This window comes from Xiphophorus maculatus, chromosome 3, assembly GCF_002775205.1.
Source record: "Xiphophorus maculatus strain JP 163 A chromosome 3, X_maculatus-5.0-male, whole genome shotgun sequence".
Taxonomy (NCBI): domain Eukaryota; kingdom Metazoa; phylum Chordata; class Actinopteri; order Cyprinodontiformes; family Poeciliidae; genus Xiphophorus; species Xiphophorus maculatus.
Window position 1 is genome coordinate 33147990 of NC_036445.1, and position 23441 is coordinate 33171430.

Here is a 23441-nt window from a genome sequence, read left to right on the forward strand (position 1 = left end):
ACTAATTATGAAATGGTTATAATCCTCCTGTTTCAGTAACTATAGCTTGGTCACTAGGCACTATTGTGAAATCTTGACCATAACGTTACCTGTATAAATGAACTTTGTTTGGCATTGTTTCAGTTCCACACGTGGTGTATTTAGCTGAGGCCTAATGTTGACTGTAGCAGGCTACCTAGACTCCTCTGTTCAAGGGGGGACAGAAGCCATAGCGATAGCAATTTAGACTCAATTTAACGAATAATAATCTGTTGTAAAGCAGGTTAAGTTAACCTTGTGCTATAGGTAAAGCACCTAATTTTCCTAACTAAATGATGCCTGCAGGTATATCTATTAGCAGGTTTAATTTTGCCTGCACTTGGTTGTGTACATTATTTTAAGTGTATTTGACAAGTTTACCAAAATATAAAAAATGTCATTCAAACTGCATTTGCTTTGTTTTACTTTTTACTTGTACTTTTCATTACATTACTTGAGTACATCCATTTTTACCGTAATTTCCATACTTAAGTACAAGAAGTTTCAGATACTTTAAGACTTTAACTCAAGTAACATTTCAGTCAGTGACTTGGACTTTTACCAAAGTCATATTTTGGAGAGGTACTTGTACTTTTACTTGACTCTGAGATTTCAGTACTTTATACAACACTGTCCACTACTGTGTCCATCTGGACCATCCAGAGTTGCACAGCAGTCATCAGTGAACAAGTCTGTGTAAAAATTAATCTTCATGTACGGCTGGGCCCACTGCCACCGTTTCTGCTTGTGAGCTCTGGTTAGGGGCCGAATAGTAGGTTCATGCACCGCAAGCCTCTGGAGCAGGGGTGGGCAATCCTGGTCCTCGAGGGCCGGTGTCCTGCAACTCTTAGATGTCTCCCTGGTCCAACACATTGAATCCAACAGCTGAATCACCTCCTCAGTGCAGTCAAGTTCTCCAGAGTCCTGCTAATGACCTCATTATTTGACCCAGGTGTGTTGAAGTAGAGATACATCTAAAAGTTGCAGGAGGCCGGCCCTCGAGGCCTGGAGTTGCCCACCCCTGCTCTTGAGGATCCTCCACCTTGAGGTTCCAGCAGCTTCAAATAACTGTTTGCTGCTTTGTAAGGGCATTTTAACAGCTGCTCTCTTAATCCGATGAATTTGTCCAACAGAAACCTTCCTCATTATGCTTTTATCTGTACAAACCCATCTTTGTTCTGAATCAGCCACAAATCTCTTCACAGTACAATAAGGCTTCAGTTTTCGTTAAATATCTAATGTTTTCATACCTTGTCATACGGCACTACACTATCTGATGATTTTCGTCAGCAGAGATCCTTTCTCTTTCCCATATTGCTTGAAACCTGTGGCCTGCTTAATAATGTGGAACATCCTTTTTAAGTAGATTTCCTTTAATTGACCTCACCAGACAAACTAATCAACCCAGCTCTCTGAAATTAATTATACTGATTCAAAGAGCTCTGACACACAATACCACCTATAAATTTAATAACACAACAAAACATTTAATCTTTGTGACACATAAATCCAATTTGCATAATAATTTGGAACACGGTGTAGAAGTTGTGTAGCACTGTGTCAACTGCTTGATTGTTGGGCCTGGTCTTGGTTGTCTTTGGCACATTTGCAGAGAGTGAAATTAGCACAGCTTGGTGACGAAGTTGCACTGAAAATGTGAACCACCATCTTGCACTCCACCATTTTCTGAGTAATTTTGCCAGATTCCCACCACAGGAACCAAAGAAGGTCAGAATCGTCATCAGGCACCCTTACTTGGTGAAACATTGCTTCCACATCCGCCATAATGGCCACGTCTTCTTGCCTGAATCTGATCATTACTAGAAGAAGGGTACTTATAAGATTTGGTCCTTGTAATAATTGGTTGTTTAGGGCAGTGCCTTTGTACAACGCTCCAGAGTCATGTGGCAGAGCTTTAGGTTTAAAGCACGTTGCTCGGCCACTTTACGGTTGTTGGGCATCTTAATATGTTTGTTCCGTAATGGCAGGGCGATACTGTAATGTCCTTCTACAATGGTAGCTGACTGTGTTGTAATCTCCAAAAACTGCAAATCTTCCCTTGACATTTCTTGTTTCTTTCACACTCAGGAAAGTCACTTTTAAACTGCTGACTCCAGAGTTCATCCAATGTGCTTACTCTTTGCTGAAACTTAAATCAACCTTTGTGTAGCACTTTGTGAAATGTGTCCTTGGAGGGGTTCGCTGATGGTCCAACCAAGCCTCGTTCTCACAGCGTATGGACCGCCATTTTCACTTGCAATAACCTGCCAAGGTTTGATAGCTTTAGGAGCGTTAGTCCTAATCAGAAGTCCAACCTATTCCTCAGTCTTACGTATTGACCCCTGCTGACAGTAGGGTCACCCGCTTACTTGTAGCGCCTTCCCCTCTCTATTCTCTATCCTTTAACACTCCAGCGCGGCACACCTCATTTGCATAAATTGCAAAGTGGCCAATTAAGCTATGAAGCATACAAACTTCAAATAAAACACTTATTCACAATAAAATATTATGAAATTACCTACATGCAATATAATAACGCCACCTAAACCTCAACAAATACACTTATTAAATTACTAACTAAAGTTTTAAGAGTAACTGAATATTTTATACATTAACTTGGCCTCTACTATATATATAACATAAAATGTAGATCTACACACTAGAACAGATTAAGCACCAAGCACTAGTTCTGATGCAGAGCCCATATTCTAAAGGACCTGTCATAAATTGCGGTGTAGAGGTGGTGAGGCAGACGCTGTAGACCCAGGTAAGATGAATAAGTGATTTTAATAAGGAAAACACAGTCCAAGCAACGGGCAGCACGGCCGAGCGGAAGCCAGGGCTCGACGCCGGTAGCAACCGTTAAGACTGGACAACACGAAGGACTGAACGCACATTAGACGAGGACCCGACAGAGACGCAGAGACACAGGTGACACTAAGTACACACGGTGTAATTAGGGAACGAGAAACACCTGGGAGTAATCGAGGGGAGAACAGGACAACACGGAGACACAGAAAACTCAAAATTAACACACAGAAAATGACAGGACCAGCAGAGTTGTTCTCTTTAGAGCTGTATGTAATTTATGTTGTGTTTCAAAACTAATCTAAATAAAACTAACTGACCTGGAAAGTAATTACAGATTTTGTTTTAACATGAAATATTATTACTGTTGTTTCCTTGTTATGAGCCAGGTTTACAGTGAAAGCCTATTTCAGAGCTTTATCAGCTTTGATTAGATATGTTAATCATTATGCTATTTATTACTGGTACTGATGATAGCAGTACTTTGAACAGCCTTGATTTTATAGTATTTGATGTGCAAGACTGTTTTTTCTTTTACCTTGACTGTTTCTATTACTTTATGTTTTTCACCTTCTGCATCTACTGGGTCTTTTATTTGGCAATATCATTTTATGAGGCTTTGAAAGATTATCTGCTGTTGTGCAATGCACAAACCATAAACATGTTTCGGAAGCCCATGATTCCAGTCTCGCTAATAGTTTCTAATCAAGGCTTACAGCTACTGGCTCATTCAATAAATTAGAATATTACTGAAAAGCCTTTCATTTTTATAACTAAGGGAAACACATTACATAGATTAAATACACACAGATGGATGTTTAAAAGCCTGTTTTTCTGTTGTGATATTTCATTTGTAGGAAGTGAAAATGTGACATTTAAAATTAGATTACATCAGAGCATTAAAAACATACTTAATACAGAAATGTGGGCTTAGTGAAAAGTATGTTCCATACCTGCTTAAATGGTATTTTCAAAAGGTGCTTTTAATCTAAAAAATAAGACTCATCTGAACACGTGTTCTGAATTACAGTATTGAATATCTGTGTAATGAAAACATATTCAAGTACAATATTAATAAAATTCAAACATAACTTCTTGATTCTAAAGGGAAAATAAATACTGTTGTGACTCTCAGTTAGTTATTCTAGAAGACTATAGCTCTACGCAGGAAGCCTGTATTGAGTCAGATCACATCTGAAGAATAACTCTGTTCATGAATTACAGTTTGGTGAAGAAGATGTCCAGATGTGTCCTTTGTGTTGTTCATTTTGAGAAGTATCCTTCTTTGCACAATTCCATCAAGAGCTCTACCAAACAGCAGCTGTGAGACCAGACCTGTGTTGCCACAGCAGACAGCAGCAGCCTGCTGGCATCTCCACTGGCTGGGAAGAATAGAAATCCAGAAAGGATGTTGTGATCTGATGGTCACCACAATATCTGTCATCTTGACCAAATGAGAATTAGGTAATTAACACACATGAAACACATAAACACATTTATTTGAAACCCCCCCTCCCCAACTTCCTTGAAATAGCTAAACAATACTATGGTAAAGATTTTATAACATTTTACAAAAAACAATTATCTGATTGTCTATGGTGAGTATGGACTGCTTCTTATTTAGCAAACATAATAAAAAAAAACAAAAAATGCATGCCTTTCTAATTATTTGTATCTGAACAACTGATCCATCTTTATACATGACATTTTAATGGATTTGTCCAAATAAAAATAGCACATACAAAACTAATATTAAAGTGTAATTCATAATAACATGACAATTTTGGAAATAAATGTATAAATCTGCTTTTCAAAACTTTCATACAAGTTATTCAGATCATTAGACTATTTAATCAGCAAATTATTCTCTGTCCAACATGTAATTTTCTCATTGAGATTTAAAAAATACTCAGCCACAGTGGTGTGATGTTACAACAAAATTTTAACTCAATTCATTTAAACTACCCAATTGCCAAGAAAATATTGAACAAAATGTGAGAATATGCTTTTTGTTTGATAATAATCGCTACCATATGTTGGATATTCTGTGTCAATGCTAAGATTGGACTGAGAATTGATTTATTTTACAGCAGAAATTAACATTATGCTGTAAATGAATGTTAATTGCTGACGTGTGTTAAATCTGATTCATTTTTCGTACCAACTAAATCCTGTTGGGGTCATGGGGAGTTGGCACATAGCTCAGCTGTCAAGCAAAAGGTTGGGTACATATTGGGCAGGTCACCAGCCCATCACCGTGACAACACAGATAAATGACAACCATCTCACACCCAAAGACAAAGGGAAGATTTACAGAAAGACCCTTTAATCTCCAGGTTTCCAGAAGACCCACATATTTAAAATAAACTCTGTAGAGAAAGGCCTCAGCTCTGATTTGAACTAGAAACCATTGTGCTGAGAAGACAGTGCAGCTCTAAGCACAACAAACAAAAAACCAACTCAAAAAGTTTATGAAATGAAAAATCAAAAACAATAGCTCACTGTGTGGGCAACAGCTACATACAGTATGTCAATATCAGACAAACAGGGAACCACTGTCATATAAAATACTGAATACAACTATATTTGTTAAAAACATCTGGTAATTACATAATCTGCGCTTTATTCATACACATGGTGAAACCTACAGTACATAAGATGCCACAGTTAAAGATGTGGAAACTAGTTGAAGCTAATCAGTGGATTCTTACTGTGGAAGAAAACAAATGAATCTACTTCAGTGTAGTGTACAGGTTGTTGATTGGCTCAAAGCAGCAATTGATTCAGTGAAAAAATATATTAATAAAAAAATGAATACCAATTTTATGTGCAACTGGATTTATCTATAAATACCACATTAGTCAGAACACATCAAGATCTTTTCCATGATGAAAACCTTTAAAAGCTCTGGCTCACATAAAAATATTAGTTACATTTTTATTTCTATCTTTTTAACAAACAAACATTAACAAACACAAATGATTGGTTATTCTTTTGCCACTGTTGCATTCTGTAATCCATGATGGAAGCCAAAGTCTTGCTTTCCAGCTGGTGACCAAAGCCCTGCTGAGGAAAGTGGCAGGAAGGTTACAGTCAGAGTTTGTCCCTGTCACCGTCCAATCACTAAGCAGCTACTGTATTTACAGTATGCTGTTGCTTATGTCGCTGTGCATGTTTCCTCCTCTGACAGAAGATATACAAAGCTGTGAGGGGAATACAGCTCACTGAAGATACCAAGAGCAGTCCGATGAAAGCCTGACCAAAGAGAGGATACTCCGTCTGCTCGGTTTTCCCCTACAGACACAACACAAGCAGTTAATACCTAACTTTATTCCCAACTCAGACATACAGTAGATGACTAACATTTAAGCAAATTTTGAAATAATTGTGGGTTTCATGACGTGATGCTCAAATCTAAAGAGATGAAGCAAGATGCAAAGGTTTATATCAGAATTTAGCATTTTACAGCTTTAAAGTGATGTGAAAGCTATGGATGTCATCCTTATGTGACAGCTTTAGTTCCAGCAACGTGAGTGCAGTCCTATAAAAAGACGAGTCTAGACCTACCTTCCTTGCAACAAGTCCTACCATTTCAATGGCAACGTCTTTAAAATTTCTACAAAACCCAAAACCCTACATTTCACCTCACAAGCTCAGCGATGCTATTGAAAAAGCTATTTCCAGCAGATAAACAGCTTCTTATCAATGATCAACCACTTTCATGTCTTTCAGTCCAGTTTCCGGGCTCCCTACAGAATTGAGACTGGCCTCGTCAAATGTGCAACGACATCCTCATAAATACAAAATGTTGAAGAACTACGACCTGTCACTGTTGGACCTCAGCATTTAACACTGTTGATCATGACTGAAGCAGCTGGAGAGCTGGGTAGGACTCTCTGGTCCAGTATTTGACTGGTTGGAGTCATAAAGAACAGAGACTTCTTTGTGATAATAGTTAACGTTTTATCAAAGTAGGCTAAAAGGGAGAGGTTTGAATTGTCTCCAAAATTTCTGGTTTAGAGCTGCAAGATATCACGGAGTCCATCAGGGGACATGGAGGGGGAAAAAAGGCAATCCAGACTTGTCTTCTTGAGTTCCCGAGAAACTTTTTGAAAAATTGTTCGTTCCTTTTTTGGATGAAAAGGCTGTTTACAGTTCCTGCAAAGCTGGTAGTGGTGGTGTTGTCTAAACGAGAAACACGATTTACGTTTCCTACAGCCTATAGTCGTCCCAGGTGAGGTGATGCTAAGAGACACCAAGCTGAAGTTGGTGTCCAATTGCAACTTCCGATTCGGGAAATGGCTAAAGGATGATTCCACCTATTTTTTCACCATTTTCAGTATCTTTCATCTACTGTAGTTAAAAAACTACAACACCTAGATTCTTGAAACTTGGAGTAGATTATTCTGCTCTGATGACCATCTCTATAAAATTTCTAATAGCAGAATATTTTAAACCAAGATTGTGGGGCGTGCTGTGGTGGCGTAGGGGTTAGCGCGACCCACGTTTGGAGGCCTTGAGTCCGCGACGCGGCCGTTGAGGGTTTGATTCCCGGACCCGGCGATATTTGCCGTGTGTCTTCCCCCCCTCTCCTTTCCTGTCAGCCCACTTTCATATAAGGGACACTAGAGCCCACAAAAGACCCCCTGGAGGGGAGGGAAAAAAAAACAAAAGCCAAGATTGTGATTTGTGAAACTTCCATAAAGGTCAATTTCAGTATTTTATTCGCATCTGGATCACATAAGAACTCAGCAATATTTTCACTGTTTTCTACTTTTAACTTTATATTTTCTCTCATTTTTTTTACATTCAGTGTAGCAAGATATAATCTAGCTATAAACAGTATAGTAAGCTCAGTTAATTATTCAAAGTAGTTAAAAATGTTTATTTCTAAGGAAACCCAGCAGATTACATCCAGTCATTGACTTGCAGCATTCACTGCTGAATCAGCAGGTAGTGACAGTAGAAAATGGCAACATGCATTCAGGGACAATTAAACAGTACAGTCAGAAAAACTATTCAGAAAGGTGGTTTAGTGGTAGAGTATGTTGTACACCATATGAGAAGTCTACAGTCAGTTTTGGATGTAAAACAGGCCATAAATGCACTGGAAACACAAAAGCACTAACCAGGGCTGAGGCAGTGGAACAAACTGAGCATGGCCAAATAGAGCAGAGGTAAGAAAATTAGACTGACTGAAGCATTGTGAGCATCTAAAAACAATGTATAAAAAATCAGATAATCAGCAATCAGAAGGAGAAAAATAATTCAAGTGATTCATGGCTGTCTTTTTTTGCAGTGAGAGAGAAGAGTTTCTGATGCAGAAATATGAGCAGAAATAGATTGATGTTCAAATCTCTGAAAATCAAAGAAAAGGTGTAAAATAAAAATGTTTATAGGTATGAAATTTGTGTGGTTTTAACTAGGACTTCTCATACTAACACAAACTTGCCTATTTTGACTTTACTTTTCATTCTGCTCAAGTTAGTTAGCCAGTGCGATAGAATAATCTTGTCCATCTTTAAAGTGTGTAGGGTTAGGGGTCTCAAACTCCAGTCCTCGAGGGCCGCAGTCCTGCAACCTTTAGATGTGCCTCTGCTGCACCACACCTGATCAGAATAATTAGGTCATTAAGGCTCTGGAGAACTGATCTACACAAGGAGGAGGTCATTAAGTCATTTCATTCCAGTGTTTTGTACCTGTGGCAGATCTAAAAACTGCAAGACTGCAGCCCTTGAGGACTGGAGTTTGAGACCCATGGTAGGTGTTGTACTTTTAGAGCTATAGCAGTTGTAGTGTGACCAAAAGCATAAAAAGGGCTGAAATCGCCCTTTATCGAAATTTTAAAAATTAGAAGGTTTCACAAATCACAAACTTGGTTTTATATATTCAGCTATTGGAGCAGAAAAATCTACTCCAGGTTTGAAGAGTCTAGGTGTTGTAGTTTTTTAGCTAGGGTAGTTGAAAGATGATGAAGCTGTTGAAAAATTATGTGGAATTGTCCTTTAGCCATTTCCTGAAACGGAAGCTGCAATCGGAAACCAACTTCAGCTTGGTGTCTCTTAGCATGTCATCTAACTCTCTCTAGAACCTAGGAAACGTTGTAAATGGTCCTCTGTATCTCTCGTTCAGACTCCACCACCACAACCAATTTTGCAGAAACTGTAAATAGACTTTTCACCCAACAAAGGAACGCGCAATTTTTCAAAATGTTTCTTGAGATCTCAAGAGAATAAGTCTGGATTGCTTTGTTGTTTTTATTCTCCATGTCCCCTTAGAGGCTCCATGATAATCATTGGGCCTAAAGTGAGACAACCTGGAGTCATGCAGTTTCAGTTATTACAGCTAGAAACCAAAGCTCGGGCCCAAAATCTGGGCGTGGTGATGGACTCTGACCTGAACCTTCAGAGCCAAATAAACAGAGCCTCCTTTAATCCTGGAAATGTTCTATTACCTTAAGAACATTTCTTGGATTAAAGGACTAATGCAAGATCTAAAGAAACTCACCCATGCATTTATCTTTAGTCACATTGATCAGAGTTGATCAGATCCTGTGCAATTTTGCTCAAAAAACAATTCTTGCTTCCAGTCTGGGCCTTTTTACCTTTGCTCGGATTGTCTCCAGTCAATTTTTGACCAGCCAATCAGCAACCAGAAGGAGAAGTTATGACGTCTATTCTGCGCTGTTTTAGAATTGTAGTCTTCCTGTAGTTTTAGCAACGTCAGCAGAGGAAGTAAAGGAAGCCGTTCAGTCCGTGTTGATCACCCTAACCCTAACCCTCTGGATGTTGCAGGGTTGTGTTGGTTGACACGACTCTGCAATATTGCATGGACATCGGGGGCAGATCCCCTGGATTGGCAGATTGGGGTGATGGTCCCCCTGTTCACAAAGGGGGACTGGAGGGTGTGCTCCAATTACGGGGGGGTCACACTCTTAAGCCTCCCTGGCAAGGTCTATTCAGGGGTCCTGGAGAGGAGGGTCCGTCACATAGTTGAACCTCGGATTCAGGAAGAGCAGTGTGGTTTTCGTCCTGGTCGTGGAACACTGGACCAGCTCTACACCCTCAGCAGGGTCCTGGAGGGTGCATAGGAGTTCACCCAACCGGTCTACATGTGTTTTGTGGACTTGGAGAAGGCGTTCGACCGTGTCCCTTGGGGAGCCCTGTGGGGGGTTCTCCGGGAGTATGGGGTAACGGGCCCTTTGATATGGGCTGTCAGGTCCCTGTATGACTGGTGTCAGAGTCTGGTCCGCATTGCCAGCAGTAAGTCGAACTTGTTTCTGGTGAGAGTTGGACTCCGTCAGGGCTGCCCTTTGTCTCTATTCTGTTCATTACTTTCATGGACAGAGTTTCTAGGCGCAGCCAAGGTGTTGAGGGGATCCGTTTTCGTGTCCTTAGGATCGCATCTGTGCTTTGTGCAAATGATGTGGTCCTATTGGCTTCATCAGGCCGTGATCTGCAGCTCTCGCTGGAGCAGTTCACAGCCAAGTGTGAAGCGGCTAGGATGAGGATCAGCGCCTCCAAATCCGAGGCCATGGTCTTGAGCCGGAAAAGGGTAGAGTGCCTTCTCCGGGTCGGGGGGAGGGTGTCCTGCCCCAAGTGGAGGAGTTCAAGTATCTCGGGATCTTGTTCACGAATGGGGGAAGAAGAGAGCGGGAGATCGACAGGCAGACTGGCGCAGCGTCTGCCGTCAAGCGGGCGCTGTACCGGTCCCACTGGGAGGAGGCCCCGGGGAAGACCCAGGACACACTGGAGGGACTATGTCTCTCAGCTGGCCTGGGAATGCCTCGGGATACCCCCGGAGGAGCTGGAATAAGTGGCTGGGGAGAGGTACAGCGTCAAGCGGCGCTCTACCGGTCCGTTGTGGTGAAGAGAAAGCTGAGTCAAAAAGCAAAGCTCTCGATTTACCGGTCGATCTACGTTCCAACCCTATCTATGGTTATGAGCTTTGGGTCATGACCGAAAGAACGAGATTGCAGATACAAGCGGCTGAAATGGGTTTTCTCCGTAGGGTGTCTCCCTTAGAGATAGGGTGAGAAGCTCAGTCATCTGGGAGGGATTCAGAGTAGAGCTGCTGCTCCTTCACGTCGAGAGGAGCCAGTTGAGGTGGCTCGGGCATCTGGTCAGGATGCCTCCTGGACGCCTCCCTGGTGAGGTGTTCCGGGCACATCCCACCGGGAGGAGGCCCCGGGGAAGACCCAGAACACGCTGGAGGGACTATGTCTCTCGGCTGGCCTGGGAACGCCTCGGGATTCCCCCGGAAGAGCTGGAAGAAGTGGCTGGGGAGAGGGAAGTCTGGGCCTCCTTTCTGAAGCTGCTACCTCCGCGACCCGACCCCGGATAAGCGGAAGAAGATGGATGGATGGATTTACTGTTGTATCAATTTTCCAGACCTCTCAGGTCTTCTGGTTCTGGTCTGCTCAGCATCCCCAGAACCAGAACCAAACATAGAGAAGCAGCATTCAGCTCATATGCTCCATTTAACTGGAACAAACTTCCAGAAAACAGCAAAACAGCTGAACTACTGAAGTCCTTTAAATTAAAGCTAAAAGCCCAACTGTTTAGATTAACAACTGGAACATCATAAACTGCTGTCTGTCTGTTTTCCCTTAGTTACTAAAATTTAAAGCTTTGCTTGTTTGATATTTTATCTTATTTTTGAATTATGTGAAGCATTTTGAATTGCCTTGTTACTTAAATGTGCTATAGTAGTAAAATTTCCTTGCCAAGATAAGGTAGAAAACAACACATAAATCATGCATTAGTGGAGACAGACAGTTAAGTATTGCCTGCTGAAACTCATGAAGCACTGTAGTACAAACAGCAAAAAGAAAATCCCCACCTGAGACATGATGAATAAAAATACAAACTCACCAGATCTTTGTTCCATGCTTGGTAGGTGGGTGTTCCTCCTTGGATGTAGTTAATGACATAGAACAAGAAGAGGGTGATAAGAAGTAGGGGGCTAATTCCTCCCCACATGATTTTCCAGAACCAATTAGGACGATGGCCAAGCATGTCTTCTATATCTTTTTCAAACCTTAAATATGGACAAAATATTGAGGTCATTTCAAATTCAGCAAAGAGTTTGTCACTGAGCAGAGACCTGCTGCTGTCATGCTCATTGTTTCACCAACACTGACTGGGGACTTGCCTTCTACACTAGCAGCTGTACCACCAGGCAGAGGAACAACATTCAGTCTGTTGCCTTCATTTAATTATCTCATTTAATTTCCCCTGAGAAACAATAAAGTATTTTCGAATTGAATTAATGTGATGATTCAGACATGCTTAATGGATTGACCAATTGAGCCAAAAGGAACTTTCATATAGTTTGCAAGAAGTGCATTGCTAGCCATATAAGATTTTGAGGCAGAAGTGAGAGATTAATATTTTACAATTATATTCTAAAATCTCGAAAATAGACATTTTGTCATTAAAAGAACAAATACTGGTGTCAGGACACTTTAAACTCAGCTTATCCAGGTTCAATGCTTAACGTCAACAGGGTGACATTCAAATGCTGTCAGATTAATGGAAATTGATTGTATTTTGTTGTTGATAATACAACACAAACAGAACAGAATACAGATATAGCAAACTTTAGCATTAAAACTATACACACCTTTTGATTCCATAAATGTAGCTGACAGTTATGACCTCAATAAGGACAATGAGTAACAGGGAGAAAGTGGCTCCATAGTCATTAAACATGGTAAACCAGTAGTTTCCTGATCTTGTTGTGAAGCCAAGGCCAAGCAGAAGGCAGAGGATGCACACAAAACCTGAAGCAAAGCACAGCCTTCTGTTAGTAATGTCCATTGTTTATAATGGCTGATGTCAGCGTTTACTGCTCTCACTTGGCCCCTTAACATCTTCTATGAATCATTCAACAAAAACAACACAATCAGGATTCAGGCTTTCTCAGATTGCCTATGTTGCACATCAATCAGTTGATCATTAACAGATACTCCTCCTGACCTTAACTGATATGCAGAGTTACATGTGGTCTCATTTGAATAAAAGCATCTCTGAATGGAGTACACTTTTTTGAAACTTTGAACAGAACAATGTTATTTTTTACATGACAAACGAGCTGAGCCTGATGGTAATGAATGTTTTCTGTCTGTGGATGAACAAAAGATTTACACTGTGATTTTCAGAGGAGAACTTGTACAGAAGAGTTGAAGTGTATGACTCATTTACTTATATTAAACATTATTTTCAGAAATAAAAAGTTTAATAAAAATGCTTTACATAAACAGGACAGATAGAAATCAGAACTTAGCGCATAACAATACTTACAGTAAAGGTCCACTATTATGAAAAATTCACTTTTTGCAAGTTTCTGTACTTCCATTTGAGCATCTCTTGCTTCTAGAAGTCCAAAATGAAACAAAGAAAAAAAGACCTCCAGCTGTTTTCTGGGGATAAGTAAATGTTCTGCTGGTGTCAGCCTGTTTCAAAAACCTCTAAATTGTTGTGCCACAATTTGTGACCTAGTAACCCCAAGCCAAGCCCAGCCCCTCATGTGGCAACCGAAATGGAGCTCCACCCACTTTATTACAAGAGACGCTAATAGTGCTTTCACACCAAATGTGTTACACGCATCAAAAATGCATCTGACGCTTCAAGTTCGAAGCATGTGCACTCTGAAGCCAGACGTTTGACATTTTGCTCTAGACGCGAGTCAGACATGTCAAAGGCTCTAGGCGGGCGTTGACAAGAGATTCCTCCTACGTGTCCTTCAAACTCTTCCACCGTCTCCTACATATTTCGTCTAAATAAATTCTAAAATGTTTTTAATGTGTCTCAACGTTTTTGCTGGATGGATTTGGTCCAGTCAAAGTTTCCACTGTCAGTGATGGTTTGGGTGCCATATCATCTGCTGGTGTTGGCCCACTGTGGTCCAAGATCAACACAGCCATCCGCCAGGGAGTTTTAGAGCACTTCATGCTTCCGGCTGCTCAACAACTTAATGGTGATGCAGATTTAATTCTCCAACAGGACTTGGCACCTGCACACAGTGCCAAGCTACCAGCACCTGGTTTAAGAAACCAGGGCAAGGTTTAAGGACAAGGATGTTCTTGTCCTTAATCCAGGACATCCTTGGTGGTTTGGCCACCAAACCGAGTTTGCTGGCCAAACTCACCTGATCTTAACCCCATAGAAAATCTTTGGGCTATTGTGAAGAGGAAAATGTGATATTTCAGACCCAACAACTCAAAAGAACAGAGGGTCACTATCAGAGCAACCTGGGCTCTCATAACACCTGAGCAGTGCCACAGACTGATGGACTCCATGTCACACTGCATTGCTGCAGTAATTCAGGCAAAAGGAGCCCAACCAAGAACCGAGTACTGCTTAGACTTTTCAGTTGGCCATTTCTAAAAGTCATTTTTTATTAGACTTAAGTAATATTCTAAGTCTCTGAGATGCTGAATTCAGAGTTTTTATTAGTTGTCAGTTCTAATCATCAACATTAAATAGAAATAAACATTTGAAATATATCAGTCTGTGTGTAATGAATGAATATGATACTCAGGTTTCACTTTTAGAATGGAATTACTGACATAAGTCAACCTTTTTCATGACATTCTAATTTCATGACCAGCACCTGGAGACTTTGAATGTAAACTAGACACGCCTGATGCTCAAAACACTTTTGGTGTTAACGTACCATAAGTTTATTCTGCTTGGCCAGCTGTACAATTGCAGCTCTAAAAGGAAATTATTTGTTGTTGCCTGCATACAGAGCATGTGTCCATGCATTTTCTGTGTGCCTTCATTTTATTTTTGCTTGCAAAGCCCCTGCGATATTGTAAAATAATTTTATATTTGTGCAAATTAGTTTAGGAAGGAGTCCTTTGATAACTACCAACATTACACAGCAGGATTTACCAAAATACTTAGACTGAAGGATGATTCTGTTTCTAATGTTCTTCACAATCTGCAGATGATATCAATGTGAGTACATAAGATGTCTTGTATGTTTTGTATTGTTGCTCGATACAAACATGACTGTCATTTAGCACAAGCTAATGCTGAATGATACCATCTGTTAGTCCTGTTTGATGTTACAATACCCACAACACCTGTGTATTTACTGTCAGAGTTCAACTGAAAGTGAAAGTCTACCTTGAGAAGATGAAGTATTTGTGAAAACACTTCAGGCACCTGGACATTACTGACATTGTCTGAAATTTTTTAATGCTTCTCTAACCTTGCAAATATATATTTCAAAAAAGGTTGCATTAACTGGAAAATAGTCTTATTGCTGAGTTGTTGTGCTGATGTCAGTTGCTCAATCACCTCATGACACACTGGCCTGAAATGAATAGAATAGAATAGAATAGAATTCAACTTTATTGTCATTGCACTGTCACAAGTACAAGCAACGAGATGTAGTTTACATCTATCCAGAAGTGCTCTACGAGATATAATATTTATTTACAGATGTACAAGACTATGTATGTATGGACTATAAGGGGTTATAGCAAGAGATATAGATATTGTGTATAAATATAAATATGGGAGCTATATGCACAGATTATACAGAATATACAAGAATGTTAGGGAATGGATTATAGATAAATAATGGCAGATAAAATTTACAGGTTGTATGTGTGTGTGAAGAAAACAGTCCGTGATGTGTGTGTGTGTGTGTGTGTGTGTGTGTGAGGATAGTCCATGTGTTATTGTTGTATGAGAGGATAGGGGAGTACAGTCCTTATAGTTTATGTTTTATGTCAGGAGGCGTTCAAAAGCGTGACAGCTGTGGGAAAGAAGCTGTTCCGGTGCCTGGTGGTTCTGGTCCGTAGGCTTCTGTAACGCCTCCCAGAGGGCAGGAGGGAAAAGAGTGTGTGTGCTGGGTGAGTGGAGTCCTTTGTGATTTTCCCGGCCCTTTTCAAACAACGCTTCCTGTAGATGTCCTTGATGGCAGGGAGCGGTGCCCCGGCGATATACTGGGCAGTTTTCACCACCCTCTGCAGCGCCTGCTGGTCGGAGACAGAGCAGTTCCCGTACCAAGCTGTAATACAGTTGGTGAGGATGCTCTCAATGGTGCAGCGGTAGAAGTTCGTGAGGATCTCTGAGGACAGGTGGTTCTTCCTCAGGGTCCTCATGAAGAAGAGGCGCTGATGCGCCTTCTTAATGAGTTTGGAGCAGCTGGTCATTCAAGTCAGGTCCTAGGAGATGTGGACTCCCAGGAACTTAAAGGTGTCCACACGCTCCACCACTGTCCTCTTAATGTGGATGGGTGGATGTGGGTCAGCGTTCCTCCTGAAGTCCACGATAAGCTCCTTGGTCTTCTCGGTGTTCAGCTGCAGGTTGTTTTTGTCGCACCACTCAGCCAGACGGTCTACCTCCTCCCTGTAAGCGGCCTCATCATTATCTCTGATGAGGCTGATCACCGTGGTGTCATCTGCGAACTTGATGATGGCATTAGAGCCATGGACAGATCTGCAGTCGTAGGTGAAGAGGGAGTAGAGGAAGGGACTCATCACACAGCCTTGTGGCACTCCGGTGTTAATGATGATGGTGGATGAGAAGTGGTTGTCCAGCCGGACATGTTGAGGTCGAGTGGTCAGGAAGTCGAGCAACCAGTTACACATTTGTGGACTGATGCCGAGGTCTGTGAGTTTGGTAATGAGTTGTGATGGGATGACAGTGTTGAATGCTGAACTAAAATCTAAGAACAGCAGTCTGGCGTAAGTGTTCTTACTGTCCAGGTGAGAAAGGACAGAGTGCAGCGCTATAGAGATTGCATCCTCTGTGCTCCTGTTCTGCCTGTATGCAAATTGGTGGGGGTCTAGTGTGGGGGGGAAACAGGATCTGAGGTGTGCTAGGACCAGCCGCTCCAAGCACTTGGTAATGATGGGGGTAAGGGCTACCGGGCGGTAGTCATTGAGTCTGATTGGGTTGGGATTCTTGGGGATTGGGACGATGGAGGTAGACTTGAAGCAGGTCGGTACCACAGCGCGGGCCAGGGACAGGTTGAAGATGTCCGTCAGCACTCCTGCCAGCTCCCCAGAGCACATTCTGAGGACACGTCCAGGTATGCCATCAGGACCCGCAGCCTTGTGGGATTTAATCCTGCTCAGAGCAGCTCCTACATCAATGGGGAGGAAAGTCAGTGGCTGTTGGCCTGGGGTGGTAGCTTCTTTGGTTGCAGTTGTGGTATTCCCTTTCTCAAAACGAGCATAGAAGTTGTTAAGTTCGTTGAGGAAGCAGCCATCAGTAGAAGTGGGGGTGGTATTGGGGTTCTTGTAGTCTGTGAGAATCTGAAGGCCTTGCCACATACATCGGGGGTTGGCGTTAGAAAAATGATCCTCCACCTTCCTTTTGTAGTGGTGTTTGGCCTTCTTGATTCCCTTCTTCTGCTCAGCCCTGGCTGCACTGTAAGTCTGTGCATCCCATGATCTGAAGGCGATGTTGCGGGCCTTCAGCAGGAGACGAACATCTCAGTTCATCCAGGGTTTCTGGTTGGGGTACATGGTAATGCGTTTGCAGGTGGTGACATGTTCTATGGTGGTGGAAATATGGTTCAGTACAGATGAGGCGTACTGATCCAAGTCTGTATGGTGGAAAATAGTCCAATCTGTATTCCTGAACCGGTCCTGGAGCACAGCGTCTGAGCCCTCTGGCCACACCTTTACTGTCCTCATGGTAGGTTTCACACGTTGGATGAGTGGTAAGTACCGAGGTGTGAGGAACAGGGAGAGATGGTCTGATTGTCCGATGTTGGGGAGGGGTGTCACATTGTAGGCTCCAGCCAGATTGGAGTAGACATGGTCCAGGGTCTTGTCTCCTCTGGTGTGGCAGGAGACATGTTGGTGGAATCTGGGAAGAACTGTCTTCAAGTTGGAGTGATTGAAATCACCTGCAACAATAAAAGCAGCCTCGGGGTATTTGGTTTGGTGTTTGCTAATAGCCGCATAGAGTTCTTTCATGGCTAGCTTCCGGGGAGGGGGTGTACACGGCAGTGAGGATGATCGAGGTGAATTCCCTTGGGTCTGCATTTGACCATTAAAAACTCCACATTCTGTGAGCAGTGACTCACGGTAGTAGCAGAGTCTGTGCACCAAGCTTTGTTAATATAAATGCACAAACCTCCGCCTCTGGTCTTGCCAGAGTCATCTGCTGTCCTGTCGGGTCGGTGTGTGTGGCGTCCACGTAGCTGGATAGCATTGTCCGGGCAGCTGTTGTTTAGCCATGTTTCGGTGAAAAACATGACATTTGAGTCCATAATCCGTCTGTCACTCGTGATGGATAGTCGTAACTCGTCCATTTTATTAGCCAGAGAACGGACATTGGTGAGGAAAATGCTGGGTAAAGGGAGCCGATGTGGTGTTAGCTTTAGCCTAGCTCGCACCCCTCCACGCTTACCCCGCCTTTGTTTACGTTCTCGTCGCGGCCTGCGTACACTTCCACCCTGCCGGGAGAAGTGAGCAGCCTCCGGTGTTCTGGAGATCTCTGGGATGAGTCGGAGATCGGCGATCATAGAGTCAAAATTGTAGCTCCAAAGGTCCAGAAGTTCGTGTCTGCTGTAGTGCAGCAACGCTGTGCAATTCTAAAAAAAAGTCCAACATGTCTCCTGCCACACCAGAGGAGATCTCTATATCAACTATATAGAGATCTCAATCTTTACTTTTTCATTTATTCATAGATCTAAGGCCACACCAAGAAATCTGATATTTCGTTTGTTTGGAGATGTTCCTCGCTTTCTCTGGGGAAGATTGGAATCACCTCCTGGCCTTTTTCTAGAGATCTCAATCTCTCTTCGCAGATTCAGCTGGCTTAATATTAAAACTCATGGCCTCTTGCCATTCTCCTAACCCACGGCCTCACGCCGTATTTAACAAATCGTGATATGTTTTAATTAATCAACTCGCGAAGGCGCTTGCTCAGAAGAGCTTCACCCAGCTCGCTGAAATGTGGTAACATAACGCGGAATGGAAATTCCTAGAGTGTTACTGTTAGGTGAAATGTATATATAATCATATATTTGTTGTTTCCTTTATAACAATAGTGTTTCATATTTCATGTTCCTTGATTGTTTTCTTTTCCCTAAACATAAAGACTGTTTCTGTATGTTTTGATCTACTTTATCTCCGTCTTCACAAGAGGGCCTCCTTGAAGAGAAGCAGTGATAACCGTGCTCACGGGGTTCATTGCTCACCAGGACTTCTTCCTTTGAATGGTTAGATAGCTGACGAATCGTCGCCTTGAAGATATACGACCTGTTCTGTTTTTACTCTATGTTCTAATGCAAGATAACATGTGTTTAGTTAGTGATTGTCATTAGCACTGCAACTAAAATCCTTTGTCCCCACCCCTTTAGAGTTGCAGTGCTCTCTGTGATAGGGACTCTGAAAGTAATAAAAAGAGAGGAGCGGACAAATGTGTTTCAGAGCGGTTGGAGATTTGTAACTGTAAACACATCTCTGTCCGTTCTCCTCGCGAGTACAAAAGAATCTAACTCTCTTGTCTTTTCTGTGTTTGTTCAATTTGTATTTAATAGGTGTCAAACCTGACATTTACTTGGTCCTTCGATTGCCGGTTGCCAATATACCGGAAGGATTCCTGCAGGCATGGTCGACCCCAGTGCAGTCCGTGCGCATGGCAAGTTTCTTAGTGGAAACTTATCAGATCCTGTTCAAGGACTGGAGCTCGACCTGCCTGCTGGGATCTCACGGTTGACGGTGCTCCAGGGAAAGACAACGGGGGTGAGTGATTCTTGTTTAAAAGTGGCGAGTGACTGAGGGTCATTGCGCGCACAGAAAACCCTGTCAATTCTAGACTCTAACAGGTAACAAATAGAGCACGAAATCCGTGGAGGACGGCGGAGTCCTCGCGCAAAATTCTGTGGTTAGGTGGACGGAGCCTGGTGCCTTCCTGTTCAGGGAGACGGGGCCCGACGAATACCCGTTGCAAAAAAGGACGGCGGAGTCCTGCGAGAACAGGCGCTTAAATTCCGCGACAAAATAAAAAATAAAAAAAAAAGTGTGTGACTGTGCGAGTGATTGGAGGTAGAAATACCACTTGGTATTTTACCTCATATAAAACAGTAGGACTGTAACCAGCAAACGTCTTGAGGATGCAGAGGTAAGAACCCCCACTCGAAAGAGTTGAAGCGTGGGTTACCTCAACAGGTTATTTCAATTGCTGGCCTACTGAACAGAACCCCAGTTTTTAGGACTCCCTAGGCGTCGACAAACTGGGCCAAATTTTCATAAAAATGGGGAAAGGGATAAGTGAAAATAAGCCGACAGACAGTTTAACATCAAATGACTGGAAATATGTCGAAACCCAGGATCCTGGTAAAATAAAACATTTGGATAATTGGATAACTAACTATAACTTTGACGGCCGTCTTAACTCACAAAAACTTTACTGCAGGATAATATCAAACAAAAAACAAAGTCAAATCCAAAGAAAATGCGTTAACAGGGGTATGACGATGTGAATTTTTGGTTAGAATTAGCGCTAAAAAGAGAAAATGGGCAGAATAAATCTAAAAAAAAGAGTGTAGAACAGAATAAAGAAAGGAATGTGATGTACTACAGCAACGAGGATAATGAAACTGGGTCAAGGAGGCAGATAACGCAGCAACAAGCAGCGGGAGGGGGTGGAGAACTAGATGGTGCTTCTACAAAAAACGCAGAGGTGGTAAAACCGGGAGGGCAGAGTAGAAGTTTATACCCAGCTTTGCCATCGCCCCCTGAATATGGGGAGAGCAATAGTGACAGACCTATCACTAGATCAAAAGGAGAAAAGTTTGAATGGTCTAAAACATTAGGGGAAAGCTTGGTGCAGGGAGCCACTGCTTCCATTGCACCTTCTCTCCCTCCCCCATTTTGTCCTTCAGTAGGGAAAGATAGTCCGCCAAATACATCTGAACTGTATCCAATGATACAAGTGGCAAATCCTAATGCAGGGGCAGAGGGGGCAGCAGTCACGATTCTGGTCTACAGAACGTGGACCCTGGAGGACATAAAAAAGCTCTAGCAGGGATTACATCTTATAAGGAGGATGTAAACCGTTTTGTTGAGGAGATGAATAGCCTGCGCCAGTCCTACCATCTGAACGGACACGAAGTCCAGCAAGCATGGATGACTGCCCTAGGTAGTGACTGGCATCATGTTCGAGGAGGGTGGAACCCGTTAAGTGGGTCTCCTCCTGCAGTTCTTACACATAACGATAGGGAACTATCAACCAGAGTTGATGCTTTAGCAGCAAGAACAATTCAAAAATATAAACGCAGAGCAAACTACACTGAGATAAGCAGGATCAAACAGAAGGAGGAAGAAACTTTAGGACAAGAATGATGAACACATTTAAGATGCACAGTGGACTGGTGGAAAATGATGATGAGAATGATCCATATAAACAACAGTTAAAAAATTCATTACATGCAGGGTCAAAAGACGCAAAAAGATCGTGGGTAACTAAACATTACATAGGATTGGGGACTGGAACCTTAGATGAATACATTAATCATGCTATTCATGCCGAGAAGGTAGTAAAAGAAAAGAAAAAGTTTCCAGGGGTTTTCCTCCAGAATGAGGAACAAGTTTTTTTTATCAATGGGGACAAGGAAGAGGAGATTTTAGAGGCAGGGATCAGAAATAAAAAAGGAAGATTTCTTTGTCGTCCAGGGATATGGGGAACCATATTATCACTATTCATTGGATGTGCCTAACAGGCCTCCACACAACATTGCACAGACTCTTCTGGCGGAGGGGTGTAAAGCCATCTCTGCCCCGCAGGATCAAAGATCTCCTGAGAGTCTTCACATCAGTCTTTGGGTTAAAACAACTCCGGGGCCTGATAAGAACTATGAAGCCAGGCTCAACAAGGTCACCCCAGCCAAGATAACAGTGACCTATCTGTACACTGACACAAAACACACCTCGGTGGCAGTAGTGAGCCTCCCAGAGGAATTAAAGTTTTTGAACAGAACATGGACACCTCCACATGTGTCCCTGTTTAAACATAAAAGTGAGCAGTGGGATAAATTGGGCAGGGTCGTTGAGGAAGGAGAAGCTGCCACTGATTGGGTGGCAACCTCCGCAAATGTGGCAACTAGTGCGTCTACTGGGTTAACTAGAAAAGCAATTTTTTGGACAGCATGGGTTCAAAAGGGGCAGTGTTTGCACTCTAGACAACACTGACATCTGTTGCTTACAGAAGAAGAGGAAGTTCTCTTAAAGGACATTCCTGATAAATTATGGTCCAAAGGACCCACTGATGTTGGCCTCGTGAAAGGAGCCTTGCCAGTGCAAGTCCGACCTAAAACTGGATTTAGACCAAAGGTGAAACAGTACCCTTTAAAAAAAAAAAGGGATGCGCAGGAGGGTATAAAGCCAGTAATTAAAGACCTTATTGAGGCAGGAGTCGTAGTACGGTGTGAAAATTCTCCGTGCAACACTCCTATTTTTCCTGTCAAAAAACAGCCCCCTTCTGTCGGATGGCGGATGGTTCAGGATTTACAAGCAGTAAACAATGCTGTAATCCAGAGGGCACCGTGTGTACCTGACCCACACACATTGTTGAATTCCCTTAGATCAGATGCAAAGGTATTCACTGTTGTAGACATCAGCAATGCCTTTTTCTCAGTACCTGTTGATAAGGAGAGTCAATTTTGGTTTGCTTTTGAAGGAAACAGGTACACATATACCAGACTGCCCCAGGGCTACTGTGAGAGACCTACAATCTACTCTCAAGTGATGAGTGCCAGTATGTCAACATTTCAACCCCCAGGAGGGAGCCAAGTTTTGTTATATGTAGATGATGTTTTATTAGCCTCTCCAAACATGGAAACCTGTAAGCAAGACACCTTAGCGCTTTTAAAACATTTAGCTGAAGAAGGTCATAAGGTCAATAAAAATAAACTCCAGCTATGTAAAGAACAAGTAAAATATTTGGGTCATGATTTGAGTGCAGGGGGACGAACCATAATGGAGGATAGAAAAAAAACAATTCTCCAAGCCCCAAACCACAAACAAAAAACAGATGATGTCCTTTTTAGGACTAACTAACTATTGTCGAACTTGGGTGCCCATTTATGCAGAACTTGTGGTCCCTTTAAGCAAATTGATGTATGAAAAAGATCTTAAAATGTCCTCTCCGCTGAGTTGGACAGATGAAGCAGAAGAGGCCCTTTGCAGAATAAAACAGGCCCTTGTGTCAAGCACAGCACTGGCTCTACCAAACTATAAAAAACCTTTTGTTCAAATGGTAGATTGTAAAGGTCATTTTATGACTTCTGTACTGGTTCAACAACATGGTGATGAAATGAGACCAGTAGCATATTTCTCTTCTAAACTAGATAGTGTGGCGTGTGTTTGTAGATCTTGAATAAGTCCTGTTTTCCACCCTCGGGCTTCAACTTGAAGTGTTTCTGTTATATAATTGTTTAGTTTTTGTTTAGTTTTTTTCCCCATTCTGTCTCATCCTGATGTAATGATTATTGTTTAAGGTATTTTAGGCTGCACCTACCAGCTATCGCAGATGTTCCCACATCTGTACATAAACACCTGGTTCAGCTCAGCTAAAGCTTGTTTGTAGGATGGGAGAAGGACATTTTGTGAATGTTTACAAATGACTATTAGA

At 42.2% G+C, this 23441-nt stretch overlaps 1 protein-coding gene across 3 annotated transcripts in view; it reads right to left on the minus strand.

Moving 5' to 3' along the window:
* Positions 1-4308: 4308 nt before the first annotated feature.
* slc6a20 (solute carrier family 6 member 20) overlaps positions 4309-23441 on the minus strand; it is a 40421-nt gene continuing 21288 nt past the window's right edge. The window contains exons 9-11 of one of the 3 annotated variants that reach the window (XM_023330554.1): positions 12451-12610; positions 11700-11737; positions 4309-6120 (exon numbers count right to left, since the gene is read on the minus strand). In XM_023330554.1, the coding sequence (XP_023186322.1) occupies positions 5984-6120; positions 11700-11737; positions 12451-12610 (335 nt within the window). In that variant the 3' untranslated portion in view covers positions 4309-5983. Of the gene's footprint in view, positions 6121-11699; positions 11866-12450; positions 12611-23441 lie in introns of all 3 variants that reach the window. The other 2 variants (XM_023330553.1, XM_023330555.1) reach the window with 2 other exon arrangements.